Source organism: Pleurodeles waltl, chromosome 2_2 (assembly GCF_031143425.1).
Source record: "Pleurodeles waltl isolate 20211129_DDA chromosome 2_2, aPleWal1.hap1.20221129, whole genome shotgun sequence".
Classification (NCBI taxonomy): Eukaryota; Metazoa; Chordata; class Amphibia; order Caudata; family Salamandridae; genus Pleurodeles; species Pleurodeles waltl.
The window spans coordinates 205,091,414-205,108,591 of record NC_090439.1 but is presented as its reverse complement, the minus strand read 5'-3'; the positions used below and the strand labels follow the sequence as shown (position 1 = coordinate 205,108,591).

The 17,178-nt window shown below is 44.7% G+C and overlaps 1 protein-coding gene across 1 annotated transcript in view; it reads right to left on the bottom strand.

Annotated features, from left to right (window-relative positions):
- The window catches only part of CLPTM1L (CLPTM1 like), a 1,089,711-nt gene that overhangs the window by 456,460 nt on the left and 616,073 nt on the right, over positions 1-17,178 (bottom strand). Inside the window, exon 12 of the mRNA XM_069219638.1 lies at positions 8,592-8,674. Coding sequence (XP_069075739.1) covers positions 8,592-8,674 — 83 coding nt within the window. The remainder of the gene's footprint in view (positions 1-8,591; positions 8,675-17,178) is intronic.

Here is a 17,178-nt window from a genome sequence, read left to right as displayed (position 1 = left end):
ATGGAAGCAAGTCGCCTCAAATTAAACACTGACAAGACAGATCCTCATCTTTGGAGCAAACCCCTCAGCATGGAACGACTCCTGGTGGCCCACCTCCCTAGGATCCGCACCACCTCCCACCACCCACGCACGCAACCTGGGATTCATCCTGGATTCCACACTCAGCAGGTCAACGCGATCTCCTCTTCTTGCTACAACACCCTCTGCATGCTCTGAAAAAAAAATCTTCAAGTAGATTCCCGTCGAAACCAGGAAAACTGTCACCCACGCCCTGGTCAGCAGCCGACTGGACTACGGAAACGCCCTATATGCAGGAACAACAACCAAACTCCAAACAAAGCTGCAAAGAATCCAGAACGCATCCGCCTGACTCATTCTGGACGTCCCACGCCACCACCACATCACCCCCTACCTTAGAGACTTACACTGGCTACCAATACCAAAGAGGATCACCTTCAAACTCCTCGTCCACGCACACAAGGCCCTCCACAACACAGACCCAACCTACCTCAGCGAAAGACTCACCTTCCACACCCCCACCTGCAACCTTGCAACCTTCGCTCCGCCAGCTTCGCCCTCGCCTCTGTTCCCCGCATCCCCTGCACCACCGCCAGAGGAAGATCCTTCTCCCACCTGGACGCCAAGACCTGGAACTCCCTACCGCTCAACCTTCGCCAGACCCAAGACCTCAACTTTCAGGAAACACCTAAAGACATGGCTATACCACCAGTAGCTTGCCCCCCCAGCGCCTTGAGACCCTAACGGGTGATTAGTGCGCTTTATAAATCTTGTGATTGATTGATTCATGTTATTCCATGATCCAGATGTTACACCTGCCAGCCACAGCTGTGCTTCTAGTAAATGCAGCATCCCCAACATCATCCAGCATCGCATTTTCTAGTTAATCTAATTACTATTCTATCATCAATAAACCTCGAGAACAAATCTAGGTCATTTTCATTTGTTGAAATCCTGCTTCAATTGTTTGATGCATAAAGAGAGTATGCCACAGTTCTCAAAGAGATGGTCTACTAAAACCATTTGTGTATTTTCCTCTACTGACAAGGACACCCCTTCTGGCAAGATTTTTCATAATGGGTCAACAGGTACAGGATAGGTCATTTAGTTCCCCTCCATGAATTGAATATATTTTGGCCATAAATTTAGGCAGTCATTTTTTTTTTTTAAATGAAACATTCCATATTCTCATTGTTACAGTTTTCAGTGATTGTGTAAGAGAAAACCAGACCTAAATGGCGACCCATCATCATCCAACATATCTTCTTACTCATTTGCCCCATCGCAACAACTGAAAGACCCATGATGTGTGAGCCAGAACCTCTTAGGCACTACTTCCATCTCAGGTTCTGAAGGGGATGCACGTCTCTCTCTATACTCTACTAGAACCTTTGACTTCGGCAATGACTCAACAAAATGCGAGGCCGCTCTCGGATGTCTCATGGGAAATGGTGAATGACAACTTTAGTGCGAGCAAAGCCTGCTATGTCCCCTTTGTCCTCAGATGATTCATCAGGGCATTTTTTCGATGATATGCTTCACATAGCCACACAAAGCAACACTGACCTGCGCCCCCTGCAAATTTAAGTACACTGAGCAATCATGCCAGATTCGGTTAACGTTTACCTCAACCTGCTGGTGTGAGAAATCAGTATTATTCCCCACAATAAAGCATCTTTTCAGAAAATAGAGGGGAGAATTGCCATTGGTGCCTACAAGCCAGATCCCAAACAAGGAACCCGCTTCTCCCAACCTCTGAATGCATTTGCATGAGACAAACAAAACAGGAAGTGAGGCAGTGTTTCTACATTGTTAAAGGAAATAGTGAGGGTAGATCTATGTAAATCGGTGTAAAAAAAATTATGATTTGAGACCTATTAAAGGCTTAGTATTCACACAAGTTTAAATATGTAGAAAACTAGCAAAAAAAAGCATATAGAAAATACAATATGTATATAATAACGAGCTCATTCATACAAAAAGAGTACACTGTTCCAAGCGAGGAATAATTCACGGGAACCTTCAAGTTCAGGAGCAAGAGCCCTCCCACATCCTGACGGATGTCATGCTTCATCATCGGGCTGCTCCTCGTCAGACCGGCACTGCAATGTCTGACGGGCTCCCCGTAAGGGGGCGCCTTTGCCGGAGATCTTTTGCAGTGACTGCTGCAGTAGAATGTACTAAAGTGATTACTATGGACAGGCACTGCTCAAGGCAGGAGAGAAAAAAACTAAAATTGGTTCTGAACCCCGGAGACCAACACTATTTATTGCATCAAGAACAAAGGAGGGGGTTAGACCAAGATTAAAAACAATGTGAAAGTGGTAAGATGAGAGGTAATGCTCAAACACTTTCTTTAGTGAATGGGGACAGGGAAATTATCGCGTCACCCCTAGACACAGGTCAACATGTTTCGCGTCCAGCGGTCTAAACAGATGCTATGACGCTTCATCAGGACCATCATAACAAAAGAGACTTCTCCTGACCCACAATTGGTAAAGACAATATTAGGTCTATCTTAATACAAAAAAAAATTGTTGTTTATAAGTATACTGTCCAACCGGTCAAATAAACAAAAAGGTCGCCCTAAGAAGAAATCATAAATTATATATAAAATACACATAATTTGTGCAAACATCACCCGTGTCAAATCAGTGTACACACAGGGTGAAACCCATAATGCAAGGTGTGAGAAAAAACAACGTGCTTATCAAATTAGATTCAAATTAGCCTCACACGGTGTCTAAAGCATATTAGAGAAGACACAACCAATCACAGACAACTAATGCACGAGGGCTGGGACACCCTCAATAACATCAAAGATGGAGATTCGAACTTGTGCTCGTCTATAATAAATCACGCTAGTTGTCTATAATTTATGAAACACCTAGACTGATGCCAAGGAGACCATTGCGTCTCTAGCATGCAACGCAAAAAACGTAGTGACCACAGGGTATGTAATCGGTCGTGCTGGCAAGAGTAAAGATTCTGCCTAGCGTAGATGTACAATAGCTGCCACGTGATTAGCGCGTCGACATACAAAACCAACAAAGCGTTGAAGAGCAAAGGAGAGGACGTACTCACTTTAGCAGCGATGGTCCCTGCGTGTGGAACCTACCCCGGCGCGTCCTCTCGAATGGACGTTCAGGAACGCAGACCAATCGCGCTTCCGGGTCACGTGTCAAAATTATTAGAGACAGAAGAAGGCTGAATGCCAAACTCCAGTCTGTGTCATGGAAATAGAAAAGGGACAAAAAGCTATATTACCAACAGAGGCCATAATGGGAACGAAGTAGCACCTGAGTTAAGTAATAAGGAAAAAGAATGGTCCCACATGTCATATCAAAATCCAAACGTAATAACGGGATATCAACAACAGTCAGGTCAAAAAAAGAAAAAGGAAAGTGCCTCTCTAGACTTGGGGACCCCTGTCAAACAAGAAGAGGCAACACTAAGGAAAAAAAAAATTGGTTCGACTTCGTGTTAGAGGACTAGCACGAAGTGGTGACTTTACACTGCATCTAAAAAGAGCCATATTAGGTGATGTGATCAAGTAAGAGGCCATACACGGTCCAAAAAGTCAAACGGGGTCCGTACAAAATTAAAAATAAATGTGTAGGTGTATTAAAGGAAAACGGATGAGGTATTACCACACTAACAGATCACTGTGGCAGAGATAGGACCCGATGTAACTATTGAGACAGCGTCACCCAAGGAATATCATCATTCAATCCATCTATATTAGTCCGGAGCTTGAACACCCATTGTTGTTCAAGCCTGAACAAAGAATGTATGGTGTCATACCTGAACTTAGGGGCATCCAAGACTACCCATCTTAAATGGTCAGGATTGTGGGATGATTCTAAAAAATGGGCACACAGTTTAGTAGTGATGCGTCCACACCTGATATTACTCCGGTGTTCATTTATTCTTGTCTTGACTGGTCTAGTAGTCATCCCAACATATCGTAAACCGCAAGGGCACGTGATCATGTAAACGCAATTTCTGGTATTACAGTTGGTGTGTTTGGTAAGACGCCAATGGCCTATTGGTTCCAAGTCAAGGATCTTGACATAACTGGTCAAAGAGCAAAAATTACAATGTCCGCAAGGATAATGACCCACCACGGGAGGAAGATTCCAGAGTGTAGTTTGAGTGTTGACCCTAAGGTTGACTAAGTGGCGGGTATGTATAACTATATCCTTGATATTTTGGGTCCTCTTAAAGGCAAACAGAGGTCTGGGAATAATTTCACCACCGCTAGTTAAAATTGACCATCTCTTATTAATTAGTTTTTTGATGTCATTAGATTGAGGAGTGAATGGCGAGACGCAAGTCAAACGCGTATAGCATTCCTTTTCATTAGTGTGCAGCAGGGCTTCGCGGTTATTATTTCTGGCTCTCTTGCAAGCCTGACTGACGATTCGAGGTGGATATCGTCGTGCAAGGCGTTTAGTTTGAAGGTCACCAGCTTGGGCTACATACACATGTGGTGAACTACAGTTACATCGTAACCCTAAGAATTGCCCAAAAGGTAAGTTATCCCGTAGGGATTTTGGGTGATGACTGCCGTATGCAAGTAAACTATTGCGATCTGTGGGTTTATGATATGTGCATGTAGACAGTTTACCATTGCGGATAGTAATCAAAAGGTCTAAAAAGGAAACTTGAGTTGTAGAAATAGTGGAGGTAAATTTCACATAAGGATTGAGTGAATTGATCCAGTCAGTAAAGGAATCAACATCAGTCAGGGGGCATTGCCACACGACCAAAATGTCGTTGATGTATCGACCCCACAGCTTAATCCGATTGAAAAAAGGATTGGTAGCTGGAAGAATAAATTGTTTCTCAAAGCTGTACATGTAGAGGCAGGCCAAACTTGGTGCGAAGGTGCTGCCCATAGAAGTAACCCTGGTTTGGTGGTAAAACTGGTCTTCGAACTGGAAAAAGTTCTCTATCATGGCTACTGTTGCACATTGCATGGTAAAAGTTATAGGGGAGGACAAATTCCCAGGGCCTTCGCGCAGGGCAGTCTCCACTACCTGCAATGTTGCCTCCTGGGGTATATGTTAGTGTATAAAGCCTCAACATCAAGGGTGATCAATCCATGGACTTCCACTGCATTGTTAATGGTCTCAATCAAATTTAAAACGTCTTTTGTGTCTTGTAAATAGGTGGAAGATCCCTTTACAAGTGGCTGAAGGAAATGATCACAAAAGATGGACAATGGTTCTAGGATAGAACCAATCCCAGACACTATTGGATGTCCAGGAGGCTGCAGTTTGCCTTTATGAATTTTGGGCAAACAATAAAAGTACGGGTTCCTCGGGTTGTCAGTGTCTAGAAAGGACGCCTCTTTGGAGGCTATCCAAGAGTTGTTCAATGCTTCCTTAATCATGGTCCTAATCTGAGATTGAAGTCTGGGTGTAGGATCACTAGTAATGTGAGAATAATTGGTGGAGTCACTCAACAGGGGTAAACATTCTTGTCTGTAGTCATCGGTATTCATTATGACTATTGCTCCTCCTTTATCAGCCTGCTTGATAACAATATTGGTGTCACTTGTAAGTGTCCCTAAGGCTCTCCTTTCGGTTGTGGAGATGTTGATGAAGGGATGTTTAGGATGTAAAGTAGACAGGTCCGCCAACACCGCCTTCTCAAATGCAAGAACTTCACAGGGAATGGCGGAGAAAGGGGGAACAAAAGTAGAAGGCGCTCTCAAACCGGAGTCAACAGGTGCTGAGTTAGCCGGTTTGTTAAGAAAGAAAAAATTTAACCAAATTTTACGGAAAAATTGTGAAAGTTCACAATTAAGTCTGAAAAAGTCCTCCACAGGAGTAGGAACGAACCCGAGACCTCGATTGAGGACAAGGGTCTCACCCTCAGAAAGGTGTCTGGAGGATAAATTCACCACTAGGCTCTCAGGGGTTGGTTCTTGACCTGACTCCTGGTGACCATCTGAGGCTCCTCCCTGGACCATTGCATGCGCCTGCCTCTGCCTCTCCTTCTGCCTCTTCCTCTGCCCCGTCCGCGACCTAAAAAAGGCATGAAAGGCATCATCGGGCGAGGTTGGAAGAAAGGGTACGGCGGTGTGGCAGTGGGTTAGCGATAGAGATACAAGAGACACTCAGGTTCGGGAATTTTATACAAGTGGTTTTATTGTCAAGTGTATAGGTGTCTTCGTATAGTCTCTCTCTTTTAGACGTTGCGTATATTTTGAGGTTTCTCTTTCTTCTAGGGTCTCCGGCGTCTGAGGATATGGTTCTCAGTAACGGTGATATCAGGTGGACTGGAAGAAAAAAACAAGGGAACAGTAGGTAAGTTGAAAGTCTGGGGATTCCTGGGAGTTTATTAGTATGGAAGAGGTTAGAGAGGGAGAGAGAGAGTGAGTGAGTGTGGTGGAGTGGGAATGGTGGGGTCTAGGTAGTGATCCAGAATTGAGGAAGGAAAAAACTGATATGGTGGATGGGGCCCTGTTTCCTCTTTCACCCTGGTGAGGACAAACTCCTTTTCTTTTTCGACTACGAAGTGACTCCGTGATTATGGTTAGTGCTCCCCCATTGTTTGGTTTAGCCTTCCCAATTATCCCTTCCCAACCTCCCTCTGCTCCCTCTCTCCACCCTCCTCCCTTCCCACTAGTGCATTCAGTTCTGTTCTGATGCAGGACCGTACCTGCTGAAGCCACGCCCCTCCAGGGACGAGGCGGAATGATTGCTCCTCGGAGCCTCCTTCTCTCTCCTTGTCTTCTTCTCTGGGCTTCCCTAATCTTGGGTCCGGGGTCTCTTCCTCCCTTCCAGGCAGGATGTTTTCCGCAGTGCCCTCCTGTCTGCTTCCAGCGTTCGTGATCTCGTTCTCCCTCTCTTCGGCATCTGTTTCCTCTCCTTCAGGCACAACAACGAGCGCCACGCGTAGTTCTTCTTCCGTTTTCATAGTTTTCAGAAACCCGGATATCTGGGTTTTTACTAAACGCAAGTCTTTCTTCTATGGGACCCCCGGGGCACTCTAAGCACGGACGCTGTTGTAAACATGTAGCCGGGGCTTACGATGCCCGGTTGCAGGCGGTTGCCAAGGCATTGGGTGGTTGGCAGGAAAGGGAGAGTAATTATACTATGGTTGGGGATGGTTATCGTCCGTGCTACATCCATCTGAGGAAGAGCTGTTACTGTTATTCCGTGGTTTTCTGAAAGATGACTGACTCATCAGATGAGCGGGACTGTGTCTACTTCAAAGTCTTCTTGAATGTAAGGGTAGACTTTCTCTCTGCTAAATTTGCTAATATCCTTTTGGAGTTTAGAGATCTTCTGGTTTGTAAGGAAATCTTTAGTTTCATTTAGTTCAGAATTAATCTCAGCCAGGCAGCTTTTGAAAGCGGCCAAAGTGACAGTAGTTTTCAGAGTGCTCTCTAAGAAGTTGATTTGGATGGTGATTGCATCAGCAAGACGTCTGGAGGTGTTGATAATTAGTACCAGCCAATCCCTTGTACACTTCCAGGCTATCTGAGCCCAATCTTTCCTAAACGCTAAGTCTTGTAGAAAGATCCTAGGCATATTAGATACAAGTAAGCCGTTGGGGGCAATGTTTGCTCTTAGATACTGTCATAATTGTCCCATGCATTATGGTTTTGATCAGATCACGTTTCAGGGTGGACAGCTTGTCCCAGTCTTCTTTGAGACTACCTGAAGGTGCTGACCCATCATTACTGAGGATTGACGGGGTTTGCAGAATTGCTGCCACCACATTGTCATCAAAACTCAGGCCTTGGAAACTATCCATGGTGAACAAGTAATGAAATAGCAACTAGCGGGAAATACTACACTAGAAGAGTGAAGTCCCACAGCACAGCTGCTGTACTCAAGTATCAACATCAAAAGAGGGACAGGGAGGTTGATGGTCCAGTGTACAATCTCCCAAATTACTAATTCACACAAAAAGAGTACACTGTTCCAAGCGAGGAATAATTCACAGGAACCTTCAAGTTCAGGAGGAAGAGCCCTCACACATCCTGATGGATGTCATGCTTCATCAGCGGGGTGCTCCTCATCAGACCGGCACTGCAATGTCTGACGGGCTCCCCGTAAGGGGGCTCTTTGCCTGAGATCTTTTGTGGTGACTGCCGTGGTAGAATGTACTAAAGTGATTACTACGGACAGGCACTACTCAAGGCAGGAGAGAAAAAAAATAAAATTGGTTCTGAACCCCGGAGACCAACACTATTTATTGCATCAAGAACAAAGGAGGGGGTTAGACCAAGATTAAAAACAACGTGAAAGTGGTAAGGTGAGAGGTAAATCTGTGTAAAAAAGAATTATGATTTGAGACCCATTAAAGGCTTAGTATTCACACAACTTTAAATATGTTGAAAACTAGCACAAAAAAAGCATATAGAAAATACAATATGTATAGAATAACAAGCTACCCTAGGATTTTCTAATGTCTTGATGAACACCATAGGAACAATAGTTGTAATGGAAAAAGCAAATAAATTGTAGCAAAAACACTTTCCACTGTCACTTCTACCACTACATGCAACAAGGGTGGTACTAATATTGGCAAACTGCAACGTGCTGGCCTACCTTTTATAGCGGATGTTTAGGAGTGAATATACAGCACCTCCAATACAAAGGGGATAAAGTAAATAGGAAAGGTATTTCATGGCCTGAAAAGGAACAAAACATTAGCATTATATTCCTCACTGAAGTGGTTAGAGATTTGACAGTGTCACACCTATCACAGAATCAAATATGGACAAGCAACTATTACAAATTACATCTCAGAAAGCACACACAATGATCTAAGTTACTTATGTACACTCTAATTAAAAAGCCTTAGGAGCTCATTAAACCACATCTTTATTAACGTACACAGAATTACATGTACAGTGGATACTTTAATTCACTGGTGTGGTATTACCAGTTTTTGACCTGTGAATGGGGTGTACTGTGTGAATCTATGTTTATGTACCAAATCCTGCATGATGTCTCTTATGCTAAGGCTTTTGCTACTGATAAATTCTGTGTTGTCTGTTTTTTATAGGTAAAGTATATCTAGGGAGAAAACAAACCCCAGAAAACGCAGATTGTTACTTTGGAGCTAGAATTCCAATTTGGCTCCAAACTCTTGTTTACTGTCAAATCAGAATACCATAACATTTGTAATGAGGGCCTCAAAGTGAAAAAACACCAACACCTCAAACTACTGGCAGTCTCCTCACCCAAATTCTTCTTTATGATACAAATGTAATCTTTCTATCAATTCTACAACATGAATATTCTCTCCCACCTTCAGACTGGATCTGCAATTTTTTACAAATATCAGGTAAACTGTGCCAATTGACACAGTTGCAGTTTGGACCCCTGTGCTTAATTTGAGCCAATAGTCGCAGGTAGAGCCCAGCAGCACTCATTTTAAGTCGAAGCCTAGCAGACAGCTCAGCTGTCTGGTTTGCAATGACTTCTAGGGAACATTTTGAAAGCTGACCTAGGAATGCATTCCACCCATTGCTTACCATCGGCTTTGTGTTTTGTATCTCACCGTTGCTTGTTTCTTTTTGCTGGCTTGATTTGTTTTAGGCTGTCTATATTGTCTTTGTCCCTCCTGTGCAGCATAGCCTATTTACCTGGCTATTTTGTATTCTTCCACAAGTGCAAGCTTTCTGTAAATAGGCCTTCAAATTTATTCTTATCTTGTCACACTTGCTGTGCATTCAAAGTCTGAGGTCAAATGTCGGCCTCTGTCTTACGAGGGAGCTTGGAGTTTACTTTTCTTTCTCTGACTTCAAAGTGAGAGGTGCTATGTGACAATCATGGTGGGTACTGGCGTGCTGGTGGAAGTCTGTACAATATTTTTTTCTAGCACACAACAAAATTTAAACGTATGTAAATTGAACTGTGCAAATATTTCAAAATATATCAGAATTAGGAACGCACAAATCAAGCACTTTTGTAATTCTGAAGTGTGGTGGAAACATTTTATTACCATCAAAACAAATCAACACTAGGTGATGCCAATTTGCGCAATGTAGTTTTATCAGGTAAACTCTATGTCTGTTTCAATGTAATGGCCTTATCAATTGAAAATGTGTTGTCTGTAATGGTAATGCACTACCACACAACATTCAGGGTCCACTCTGTATATCTCTACTTGCAAATCCCCTCTACGCCACGCTGTGACCCTTTACAAAACTCCATGACACTCCACTCCGATGTACGACACTACACTCCACGCCACTGCAATCTAGGCCACTCTACACCACTTCATCCTGTGACACTCCACAATTATGACACTCCATGATACCCCCCTCTGCGCCACTCCTCTCTATGGCAATTCACTTTATGCTATGCCACTCTGACAATATACTTCACTCTACGACATTCTACTCTATGCTACTCCATAACATTTTATGACATTCCACTCTACACCCTTCAATGACACTTCTCTCTATGACACTCCGCTCCATGACACTTTACCACACTCTGTTGCACTCCACTCTACACCCCTCCACTCTAGGCCCCTCCACTCAACTCCACTCTACAACACTCTGCTCCAGGCCACTATACTCTATGGCACTCTACTCCACTCTATGTCCCTTCACTTGAGGCCTCTCAATTCTATGCCCCTCCACTCTACACCACTCCACTCTGACACTTCACTCTATGCTACTCCACACCACTCGACTCCACTTCACTGCATTCCACTCTCCTCTACACCACTAACTTTTAGCCATACTAAACAGCAATAGCTCTTGCGTAGGCAGGACCAATTGGCATTTCCAATGCTTGTTGAGGACGAACACCTATTTTTTCACATGAGACTTTCACCCAGAGCAACAGAGAGGAACATTCACTGCAGGAGAGACTGTTAGCAAAAAGATTTCATTTAGGACCTGAGAATGAAACTGCCATCCTCAGGACCTGAATTGTTTGCCGGGGGTGCCAAATATACAACTGGCGCAAGAAACAACATAGTGGCAAAAAATAATGCTTGAATTCAGCCACTGGTGATCACACGGCCTGAATTATAGTTCATTGTTTTTCTCCCACCATACCACTGTAGACAGAGAACAGCCATAATCAAATCAGTCTTTGTCCTGCTCCAATAGGAATAGTCCACCTCGACCAAGCCAGGTTCCCCCAGAATAAAACACAAGCCACTAAAGACGGGTTTTGGACTATATAAGCCTCAGAGATGAACAGCCTGAATCCTGTGGCATAGTGAGCAAGGAATTCAGGTCAAAGTACAGCTGTAACACTTACAGTGTCAACTGCAACAAATAAAGCCATAGGAAGAATGGTTTATTTATTTGCACCCTCACATTGAGAGCAGTCTACAATATAAGAAGCTGAAACTCTAAATTCTTTATCTAAAGACCAATGTCAAAGCTGCACAACCACTTTATTTTAATATCCACCTCTAATTATATAAAGCATGGTGATCATGCTCTCTGCTAAAATCTGAGTTCATGTCCATACCGTAAGAGAAACGAAGGCCTTCGTGGCTAGACAGACTGTTCTTAGGGGGCAGAACGTTTATGTGAAGGGCATTCTTCTGTGCAGTCCAAAGGCTTATAAAAACCTTGTCACCCAGATGGGCTCCTCGCAGTAATAGGGGAGCATCTGCCACAATAATAAACTGGGATCTGGAGATCTGAAATGGTTCTTCCAAAATCAAGTTTGTCACTGACCATTGTAGATGCTGAACCAATGCAGGAAATTTCCAAATTTAGTTTGAAAGGCTGCTGTATAATTGGCTCTCAAGCACTATTACATAGTCTCATAAAAAGCCTTCAAGTGAAAATTTGACACAATTAGACCAGTCATCTGTTGAAAACACAATAATCTTTGTGTGGGGAATGGTCTGTTCTTAGATCATGTTCAGGACTGCAGCAATTAATTGTATCATCAGTATGGGGTACTGACAAAGATAGGTCAAGCAGAAGTTTGACAGTAGCAAAGTCTGATCACCCTTTTGAGCGTATGGTATTTATCATCCAGTCACTCAACTGAGTGTATCCATGGTTACATTTACAGAGGAGAATGCCATTACCATCATATTTGTTAACAAGCTGGGGTTTTGTCTCGTAACAGATTCCCAGTTAATAGCGCTTCCCTCTTACCACACATCTAAAGGTTTTGTTTTTTTGGCAAATAGCAATATGTGTATAAAAACATGCATTCAGTTGATCCAAGGGCAGTTGTGCCAGGAAGCATTGGACGAAGGTCTCCTTTCTTCTTCGACACAAGGAAGAATCAGGTATAACATATATGGGCCCCACTTTTGAGGCAGTACCCTCTCTATAGCTGCTGTGGTCAAAAGAGTCTACACCTACTGGTGCAAAAAGGACAGATGGACCTCTCAAAGATGCTCTGGTGTAGGTGGCAGGTGCAGTAGCTCGTAAAGGAATGGCAGGGCGTAGACTCCCATTTTACAATTAGAAGAACCACCTGTCAGATGAAACGCTCTGCCATCCTTGAAGGAAGTGTCTGACCTAACCTTCTAACAGATGACTGTGTGCCACTAAGGGTGCACTAAAGAGGTTTTGAAGTTGTTGCTGGAGGGCCAGTGGAATGGGAAATGGGCTGATCCTGATGGCCTGATCTTTGTCTTTCGTGCACACTGCCCTGATCTTCAATGGGCTGGGAGGCTTGTTGTGTGAGCAGCGGGGTCTTATGTCAATATACCAAGCTTCTGGAATGCCTCCAAAAAGGGAGGAACTGTTGGGGGGGTTTGCCAGACTGGCTCTGAAAAGTCCAAAGTGTGCGCTGTAGCTTGCCTCTTTTAAAAACTCTCCAGAGCAGAGCTTGCCTTTTTGCCCAACAGATGGGAATCACTGAGGGGCATGCCTGGAAATGCTCAAGAAGCCTTCCAAAAGCCCGACCTAGAAAATCATTGGTATCTAGGCCTAAGCGGATGATGAACTTAGCTGCATCCCGACCATCCAGAATGGTTGGGCCAAGACAGCCCATAAACCTTCGGGGACTGCCGGTAAGACCTCACCCTAGTATGTCTCAAAGTGCATTGTTATAAAGTTCTAGAAGGCAACTGGAGTTGACAAACCTCAGGGCAAGGCAAGCCAATGAAAACATTCTCTTGTCAAAGCTGGACTCTCTGTCAGAAGAAGTCAGAAAGGTATTCAGGATCACTTTGCTGGTGGATGCCTTCTCACCACGAAACTCTTGGTAGCCGGATACTGGCTTAAAATCTCTGGGTCGCCTGGCACAGGTCTATGGCAGCGTGCAATCGGGTGATAGACTGGAAGACCAGACATTGGTTTAGCCCAAGGTGCTCAATAACGTGTCAGTGAGGGCGTGTTCAAGGGTGGGTGCCTGGCCCGGCTGAAGGACCTCAGTGAGAACATATATTTTTACTTCAATACAGGGGAGATGAAGGTCAAGGATTTCAGCAGCCCTCCTCTGTTGCATACCTATCAACCTAAACAAAAGGTGAGGTAAACTCTTCCCAATCCCATGCATTGTCATTCCATAGGGCAGACAGATCGGAGTCTGAGCCAAAAAGTTGCAGCAGGGTCTATGTACTACCGCACAGTAATGCGATAATGTCAATCTTAGGGACTGAGCATTGACTGAGCCACACAAGGGCTGGGTGGAGTCTCAGTCAAGATGAATATGGCTTGGAATTGGATACCATGATAGGTTGTTGATCCTCTCCTCAAACGTCGACATCCAAGAGACCAACGCACAGTTTGGAGTCGCACCAATGACAGTGTGAAACCCAAAGCAGGCTCAAGGGGCAAAGAAAGTGCTGAGGACTGATCCACTGGCTGTGTACATAAAGGAGACTCCTGCAGATACTTGGGGCCCGAAGGTATGCCAGAGGGAATGGAAGCATGGAAAATATGAGACGCTTGACCTTTCAAACGGATTTAATCTGCTGTAATGTCACCGGATGAACCCGGAAACTCAGACTGCATTGGAACCAAAGTTGGAATAAGCTCCTCGTTGGAATAGGAGGGAGTCTGGAGGAATGATGATGTCCTTGCACCTTTTCTGGAGAAAGAGAATGGCAGTAAGAGGCTGGGTCCCGCCTGGACTTCTTGTGGTTCTTTGTGGACTTACTCAAATACCTCACCAGCAAAGAAGATCTGCCACAGAAATGACTTTAGGAGTGAGTCCCCACTGTCAACTTCGACAGGAAGCAAAACCTGCATGGAGTCTTGAGGTTATTTTGCCACAGAGTTTCATTTAGCATACTTGGATGACTTTTGAATGTATGCTAGTGCAGTCATCATAGGCTTAGGAGTCATGCACTGGACTAACACAACAGAGGCACACCTCATAGGGATTTGTGACATATCCGATTGCAACAGTCCCTACAAGGTTTGAACACTGCAGGGATGTTATGCTCCCCTTGCATACTGGAAGAATTTAGAAGTTAAAAAAATCTCTTCAAATAGTGAAGAAGAGTAGGAGCAGAGCTCTGGATCTTTGTCTGGAGGAGAGGAAAGTAAGGAACTGATCTCAGTATGCATGGGTGGTGCTTATATTAGGTTTTGTTCATCACTTTCGAAACAGAACAAAGTAGACATAAGATCACAGGACACCAGCGACAAGTACACAGGAGCACTGCTTGGTGCGTGTACAGATACAGTCTGGCACCTGGGAATAACCACAAGCTGAGGAACCTGTGGTTAGAAGAATCCATCAAAAACAGTACTTTTATGGCCAGGTACTAAAAAGATAGTGTTGCTTCAGACAAGTCAGAGTGGTAGTTTCTGGTGCCTCAATTTTTTCTCTTGACCAATCTCATTCCCCTTTCAGTGTTTCTACCAAAGGTCCTCATCATATTGTTGTCTCTTTGGTGGAGACAATGAGACAAAAGAGTGCAATGTTACTGTTACATCCAGAGAACAAGGTTGGAGCTTTCTGACATTTAATGGATATTTCTGCTGAAAAATCAAGCTGGATAATGCTGGTCTGACTATCCTTTTATGTCAATCCTCTTTGGACAAAACAGAGTGGCTTTTGCTTCACCATGTATGCCTGTGGCATTTCTGTAGGGCAAAACGCACCGGAGTACTGTAAAGGGTCAAAGACAAGTATAAAGATCAGTGAAAGGAGAGGTAGCTGGTTTGTGGAATGTTTACACATTGTGATGTAGTGTTCATTACCAAGGTGCATCTTCAACTCTTTGCTAAATTGAGCAGTTTTGGGGCAGTTCTAATGAGGAGGGTGTCGAGGGTGAATTCAAGTGACATGGCATAGAGTAAAAGTTGGGGGTTGAAACGATCAATGTTCATGCCATTGAGCCAGGTTTGCATTCTTTATTTGTTATTCTAGGCAAATGTGAGAAAGTAGCCTCTTTCTAGCATGTTACCCCCATTTTGGCCTGTATGTCAGTGTGTTTTGACTCATGGTTTGTGGCCTACTTGTCAGTATGTTTCACTGTTTTTGTCAGTATGCTTCACTGGAGTCCTGTTAACTAGGACCCAAGTGCCCAGGCTCTCTCTGTTCCTAAATGTGTCTATACATACTAGTAACCCAGTATTTCACTCCAAATTTGCATACTGGTCACCCCTTATAAGCCTCTAGTATATGGTACTTATGTACCCATGGCATTGGGGTTCAAGGGAATCCCTATGGACTGCATCATTACTTTTGCCCCCCATATGGTAGGGAGCCCATGCAAAAGCTTCTACAGGACTGCCATTGCAGCCTGTGTGAAATAGTGCATGCATGTAGGAAGTTGGCTCTGTATATACTATTTCAAAGTAAGAAATAGTGTGCACAGAGTCCAATGGTTCCCCTTAGAGGTAAGATAGTTGCAAAAATAGATACTTCTAATGGTCTATTTTGTGGTAGTGTGGTCAAGCAGTAGACTTATCAGAGGGTAGTGTTAAGCATTTGTTGTACACACACAGGCAATAAATATGAACACACACTCAAAGACTTACTCCGGGCCAATAGGTATTTATATTGACAAATATCTTTTCTTAGTTTATTTTGAGAACCACAGGTTCAAGATTTACAGTTAATACTTTAAATGTAAGGTACTTCACGTAGATACTTTAGGAACTTTGAATGAACACAATATCATGTACAGTCTTTGTAAAAATGGCAATAAGCTATTTGAAAACTGGACACTGCAAAAATCAATAGTTCCTGGGGGAGGTAAGTCAAGGTTAGTTTTGAAGGTAAGTAAAACACTTACAAGTCTCAAAGTTGGGGCATAGGTAGCCCACCGCTGGGGGGTTCAAGGCAACTCCAAAGTTACCACACCAGCCGCTCAGGTGCAGAGGTCAAAGAGGTGCCCAAAACACATATGCCCCGGTTCCAGTCTGCCAGCAGGTAAGTACCTGCGTCCTCGGGGGGCAGACTAGGGGGGTTTTGTAGGGCACCGGGGGAGGGGGGGGGAGGGGGACACAAGAAGATACAGAAAGTACACCCTCAGCGGCACAAGGGCGGCCGGGTGCAGTGTGCAAACAGGCGTCGGGTTTTGTATAGAAAGCAGTGGAGAGACCCAGGGGTCACTTCAACAATGCAGGCAGGCACGGGGGCTCCTTGGGGCAGCCACCACCTGGGCTAGGCAGAGGATCGCCTCGGGGTCGCTCTTGCACTGGAGTTCGGTTCCTTCAGGTCCTGGGGGCTGCGGGTGCAGTGTTGGTTCCAGGCGTCGGGTCCCTTGTTACAGGCAGTCGCGGTCAGGGGGAGCCTCTGGATTCTCTCTGCAGGCGTTGCTGTGGGGGATCAGGGGGGTTGTCTCTGGTTACTCACGGGCTCGCAGTCGCCGGGAAGTCCTCCCTGAGGTGTTGGTTTTCCGCAGGTCGAGCCGGGGGCGTCGGGTGCAGAGGGTGAAGTCTCACACTTCCAGCGGGGAACGTGAAGTCTTTGGAAGTTGCTTCTTTTTTGCCAAGAAGTAGCTGGTTTTGAACAGAGCCGCTGTTCATGGGAGTTTCTTGGTCCTTGGGTGCAGGGCAGTCCTCTGAGGTTCAGAGGTCACTGGTCCTAGTTGGATGCGTCGCTGTTGCAGTTTTCTTCGAAGTTGGGAGACAGGCCGGTAGGGCTGGGGCCAAGGCAGTTGTCGTCTCTGCAGGGCTTCAGGTCAGCAGTCCTCCTTGTTTCTTCAGGTTGCAGGAATCTGATTTCCTGGGTTCTGGGGTGCCCCTAAATACTGAATTTAGGGGTGTGTTTAGGTCTGGGAGGGCAG